General features: G+C 45.3%; 1 protein-coding gene across 3 annotated transcripts in view; it reads left to right on the top strand.

The window, feature by feature from the left end:
* Window positions 1–1,145: 1,145 nt before the first annotated feature.
* Window positions 1,146–6,462, top strand: part of LOC103050194 (amine oxidase [flavin-containing] A-like) — a 42,851-nt gene continuing 37,534 nt past the window's right edge. For 2 of the 3 annotated variants that reach the window (XR_015796809.1, XM_088144738.1), the window contains exon 1: window positions 1,148–1,316. Coding sequence is in view for 2 of the 3 variants with exons in the window: in XM_088144738.1 (XP_088000864.1) it covers window positions 1,232–1,316 (85 nt within the window). In the remaining variant the exon portion in view is untranslated. Of the gene's footprint in view, window positions 1,317–6,462 lie in introns of all 3 variants that reach the window. The other variant, XM_088144739.1, reaches the window with a different exon arrangement.

The raw sequence follows: 6,462 nt of genomic DNA, 5'->3' as shown, positions 1-6,462 counted from the left end.
ACTTCACGCTTCCTTCTGCAGACGAGCTTTATGGGGATGCTGACTTCATTTTCCAGCAGGACTTGGCACCTGCCCACACTGCCAAAAGTACCAAAACCTGGTTCAATGACCATGGGATTACTGTGCTTGATTGGCCAGCAAACTCGCCTGACCTGAACCCCATAGAGAATCTATGGGGCATTGCCAAGAGAAAGATGAGGGACATGAGACTGAACAATGCAGCAGAGCTGAAGGCCGCTATTGAAGCATCCTGGTCTTCCATAACCCCTCAGCAGTGCCACAGGCTGATAGCATCCATGCCACGCCACACTGCAGCAGTCATTGCTGCAAAAGGGGCCCAAACCAAGTACTGAGTACATATGCATGCTTATACTTTTCAGAGGTCCGATATTGTTCTATTTCCAATCCTTGTGTTATTGATGTCATGTAATATTCTAATTTTCTGAGATTGTGAATATTCTAATTTTTTGAGTTTCACCTGTATCCCCCTAGAAGAAGCTGCCTCTTGGAGTGGTTATTATGATCATGGGGAAGATATTGCTGAACTATACAGGGGTTCACTTGGTTTTTGCTTCGTGTGTTCCGCAAATCCAAACCAAAGGTGATTTCTCCATCAAACCACAACTACTTAGTGTGAAGCTGAGCTCAGCTTGCCATATGCATTCGATTTTCCAGCCACTGATCAAAGAAATAGATTTATCTAGACTTTAAAGTAAAGCCAGAGACCCCCAATGCATATCACTTGTTCCCCCAGTGACTTTGACCCCCAGTGCCTGTGATATGACCCATTTTATGAAGGCGTTCGGCCGGAGGTGATTTCGGAAGATTCAAGACGGAAGAATTAATTCCCACGCAATCTGTTCTCCCAGGCGACCTGTCTCCTGCCCATACCTGCCCAGTGCGAGCAGGAAGAAGCAGGGCCGCCTGTCGATAGGATGTATCTGGGTTTCATCGCTTTCTTCTCCCCGGCACCTGATTGCACAACAACCCGCCATTCCCGAGTTGCGCAAACCTACTCCCGTTCCACCCTTCGCCTCGCCCGGGCGGGCACGGTCTGTCTCTCAGCCAGCGCTCCCATCTCTACCGGTCGTGATTGGCGGGGCGACGGGGGGCGGGGCGTCTCAGCAGGAGACCCAGCTGGGAAGCGTCCTGCCGCGCCCAGCTGGCCATAGAGAAAGTAGCGCCTTCGCCGTCGGACGCGCGAAAGTGGCGGCAGAGTTAGCCAGGGGGCATGGAAGAAACGGTAGTCGCCACCGCCAAGAGCGCAGCTATGAGTTTCAGCTACGACGTGATCGTGATTGGGGGAGGCATCTCAGGTCAGTGAGCGTCCGCGGCACCTTCCGTAAACCGCGGCGCCCCTCTTGCTCCCTGCCTCAGCAAGCGGCAAACTTCTCCCTCAAGTCGTGCGACTGGCTCAGGCGAGCAGATCTGGAACTCCCGGGCGCTCTCCCGGCCGGGAACTTTGCTCGGGCGCTCGTGTTGTTTCGTTACGTGTTGTTTTGTTTCTGTCTGCTTTAAGCTCTGGTCAGGACGACAAAGGGGGATAGGTCTCAGGAGGAGATCGCAGGGACAGGCTTTCCGGCTGCTGGACTGCCACCGTTGAGAGCCAGTTTGGCGGAGTGGTTAAGGCATCAGGCTAGAAACCAGGAGACCCTGAGTTCTAGTTCTCCCTAGTCAGGAATCAGCTGGGTCACCTTGGGCCAGTCCCTCTTTCTCAACCCTAGGAGGGAGGCAATGGCAAACCACTTCTGAAAAACCGTGCCAAGAAAACTGCAGGGAAGTTGCCAGAAGGCACCGAAACACACACACACACCCACACCCACACACCCACACACACCCCTCCCAAGGTAATAGTTCTTTCAGACTGAGAGAATACAAAGTGTAAATTGCCTACTGTGCCCATTTGATTTCATTTACTTCCTTACCTTGGCCTCTTTCTGATTCCTTTTCCTGAGATGTAGCAAAAAGCAATACATTCAGGATTTTAAATTAAAATATATTGGTTTGGGGTTTTTTTCCCCCTAGGAAAGCTATAGAGCATCTTTTGTCTTTATCCAAGAATAGCATATATAAGACACACTCTTGCATTTTGATTCTGAATATTTTACAAAACATGTAGGCTAACATGTATTTCGTTACCAGATCTCTCTCTACAAATACATTTAATAAATCCTATGCTCTTCTGGAGTTGTCCTTTTGTCCATATCAAATGCACGAAACACTCCGGAGAATCACAAATGTCATTTGGATATATACTGTCAGACCTGAGTAACCTCTACCTTTGATCACAAAGACTCACTGTAGGCACTAAGAGTTCTGTTCTCAGCTTGTCTCTTCCCAGATATGTTAATCTTGCTCTTATATTCTGTTTTCAAAGATGTTCAAACATGAGAGTTGCAACAAAGAAAACCCATATGCCATTCTGATCTCATGGGTTATTTAAATATTTGTTTGTTATTTGTTTTCTGGGGCATTACTCTGAATGTTTTTATTGAAGAACTGTTCAAACAAGTGAAATGAATTTTCCATTTATTTATTTATATTTATTATTTAGCCTTGCTGAAGTCAACAGTGATAATATTCGAATGGCAGCAAACTGTTAAAAGAGCAATGGAAGGGAAAGACATTGGCAATTAATGTGGAGTACTCCAATCCAGATGTGTCGGACTTCAGCTTCAAAAATTGTGCTAGCTGGAAATTCCGAAATCGAATTGCATTGCATCTAGAAGGCAACAGATCTGGGAAGGCTACTGTGCATTGTAGGAGTACATCCACTTGAACATGCCAGAACTTGCCTCTGAGTTGCATAGAATTATTTATTTATTTATATATTAAATTTGTCACTGCCCATCTCATTAAAAAGCGACTCTGGACGGGTTACAGTGAAGATAAAATCAATTAAAATGCAATATAAAAGCAGTCTTAAATAAATAAATAAATTCCAAGAATGTACTGTTTACAGTCTTGGACGCACTGTTTTTAAAGAGAGCCCATCTTGTTGTTATTGTTATTGTTGTTGTTCAGTTGTTAAGTCGTGTTGGACTCTTCGTGACCCCATGAACCATATCGCACCAGGCCTTCCTGTCCTTCACTGCCTCCCTGAGTTTGCTCAGTTTCATGCTCATTGCTTCAGTGATGCTATCTAACCATCTCATCCTCTGCTGTCCTCTTCTCCTTTTGCCTTCAATCTTTCCCAGCATCAGGGTCTTTTCCAAAGAGTCCTCTCTTCGCATTAGGTGACCAAAGTATCTGAGCTTGAGCTTCATTATCAATCCTTCCAATGAGCAGTCAGGGTTGATTTCCTTTAAGATTGACTGGTTTGACCTCCTAGCAGTCCAGGGGACTCTTAAGAGTCTTCTCCAGCACCACAGTTCAAAGGCATCAATTCTTCGGCGCTCAGCCTTCTTTATGGTCCAGCTCTCACAGCCATACATTACTACTGGAAAAACCATAGCTTTGACTATGCGGATCTTTGTCGGCAAGGTGACGTCTCTGCTTTTTAATATGCTATCTAGGCTTGCCATAGCTTTCCTCCCAAGGAGCAAGCGTCTTTTAATTTCATGGCTGCAGTCTCCGTCTGCGGTGATCTTGGAGCCCAAATAAATGAAGTCTGTTACTGCTTCCATTTCTACCCCTTCTATTTGCCAGGAATTGATGGGTCCAGATGCCATGATCTTAGTTTTTTTAATGTTGAGTTTCAAGCCAGCTTTTGCACTCTCCTCTTTCACCTTCATCAAGAGGCTCTTTAGTTCTTCACTTTCTGCCATTAGGGTGGTATCGTCTGCATATCTGAGGTTATTGATGGTTCTCCCTGCAATCTTAATTCCAGCTTGTGATTCTTCCAGCCTGGCATTTCTCATTATGTACTTTGCATATAGGTTAAATAAGCAGGGTGACAGTATACAGCCTTGTCGTACTCCTTTCCCTATTTTGAACCAATCGGTTGTTCCATGACCAGTTCTTACTGTTGCTTCTTGGCCCACATACAGATTTCTCAGGAGACAGGTAAGATGGTCTGGTACGCCCATCTCTTTAAGAATTTGCCACAGTTTGTTGTGATCCACACAATCAAAGGCTTTTGCATAGTCAATGAAGCAGAAGTAGATGTTTTTCTGGAACTCTCGTGCTTTCTCCATGATCCAGCGAATGTTGGCGATTTGATCTCTAGTTCCTCTGCCTCTTCGAAACCCAGCTTGTACATCCGGTAGTTCTCGGTTCATGTACTGCTGAAGCCTAGCTTGTAGGATCTTGAGCATAGCCTTGCTAGCATGTGAAATGAGTGCAATTGTGCGATAGTTTGAGCATTCTTTGGCATTGCCCTTCTTTGGAATTGGAACGTAAACTGACCTTTTCCAATCCCGTGGCCACTGTTGCGTTTTCCAAACTTGCTGGCATATTGAGTGCAGCACTTTAACAGCATGGTCCTTTAGTATTTTAAATAACTCAGCTGGAATACTGTCATGTAGATGGCTGCACACGCAGATGCTGCGGCTGGTTGCTGTCCTTTTCAGTCCATGGTATGGTGATTTTGTGTGTATTTTTGGTTTTTTTTAATATATCTTGCGGGGCAAGAAGTATTTACAGCTGGCAAGCTTTGTTACAAATTGGATTGAAATGTGAAAGGGCTATTACAGTTGATTTTATACGCTTTCATAATATACCGGTGGAGGCAACTAGGACCCTGGGGGAGCCTTGGATTACCATTCTTGTAGGAAGAAGGCGGAGACAGAGGGATAGAAGGAAAAGGAGAGGCTGTCGCACTGGCGTTTTTACTAAGTTGAGTAAGTCCCCATACAAGCCTTCAATTCCAAGTATTTTCCTTACTAATGCAAGATCCCTTATCAACAAAATGAATGAATTAAGGCTGCAGATTGCACAGAGGAAGTTCATCAAGGACTGTTGCGTTTTGCTAATTACAGAAACCTGGCTTCACTTAGCTATTCCGGATACAGCTGTTGAGCTGGTGGGCTATATAGCTCATCCCCAGGATAGGAGCAGAGACTCTGGCAAGGGTAAAGGGGTGTGTGTGTTAAGTCTTTATATGAACAAAAGCTGGTGTACCAATACAAAGACTGTAGACAGCCACTGCTCCATGGATTTGGAGTATATGACTGTTAGATGTAGACCCATATACCTTCCACGGGAGTTTAGTGTGGTCTTGATTACTGCAGTTTACATTCCACCTGATGTCAATACTAACGTAGCTTTGGGACTCTTGCACAACATTGTTGGTAATCAGCAGAATAAGTATCCTGACGCTGTGCATATTATAGCGGGGGACTTTAATCATGCTGATTTAAAAACAGTGCTCCCCAAATTTCATCAGCATGTTAAGTGTGCCACTAGAGGAGCAAATACACTGGAAAAAGTATATACCAACATTAAACATGGCTACAGGGTTATACAATTACCACACTTGGGGCAGTCAGACCATATGTCACTGCTTTTAGCACCAGCATACACCCCTCTCAGTAGACAGGCTCTGCCTACAATAAAGACTGTGAAATCCTGGCCTGAAGATGCCTCTCAACAACTTCAGGACTGTTTTGAGAAGACAGATTGGGATATCTTTTATCATCCAGGTCTGGAGGAGCACACTGCAGCTGTTCTGTGCTATATTAAACACTGCACAGATACTGTCATTGTGGACAAATGCGTCCGGATCTATCCCAACCAGAAGCCCTGGATGACTAAGGGAGTCCAGCGTCTCCTGTGTGACAGGAACAATGCCTTCAGGTCCGGTGATGGGGCAAAATACAGTGCTGCTAGAGCCGGTCTGAAGAGAGGCATTCGGCAGGCCAAGACAGATTATAAGAGGAAGATTGAGGATCATTTTCATAGCAACAACACGAGGCAGGTGTGGCAGGGGATTACCATCTATAGACTGAATAATGTCATTTCTGCTGACATTAGGGGATGCTTCATTGGTAGAGAAGCTGAATCATTTTTTTGCCTGTTTTGAAGTGGAGCCATCAGAGGCAGCTAGAGTACAGCCATTAGTCCAATATAGCCCCTGCCTCACTGTGGAGGAGCACGAGGTGAGGAGTATTTTGAGGGCTGTGGACTCTAGAAAGGCTGCCGGACCTGATGGCATCTCTGGCCGGGTGCTTAAAGACTGTGCTGACCAGTTGGCTGGGGTTTTCACCAAGATCTTTAATCGGTCTTTATCCCAGTCCACTATTCCATCCTGTCTGAAGGCTTCCATCATTGTTCTGCTGCCAAAGAAGTTCCCTATTAACAACCTCAGCGACTACAGACCAGTGGCACTCATGCCTATCATCATAAAGTGTTTTGAAAAATTGGTCTGTAGGCACATCATTTCCTGTTTTCCACATACATTTGATAAACATCAGTTTGCATATAGAACTAATAGATCCACAGAGGACGCTATAGCCATCACTCTCCACACTGCTCTGACTCATCTGGAACAGCGGGGGACCTATGTGAGGATGCTTTTTGTAG

This window comes from Python bivittatus, unplaced genomic scaffold (genome assembly GCF_059951505.1).
Source record: "Python bivittatus isolate LINGU-HERP-01145 unplaced genomic scaffold, Pbiv_v1 ctg000350_np1212, whole genome shotgun sequence".
Classification (NCBI taxonomy): Eukaryota; Metazoa; Chordata; class Lepidosauria; order Squamata; family Pythonidae; genus Python; species Python bivittatus.
This window is presented reverse-complemented; position numbering and strand designations above follow the sequence as displayed.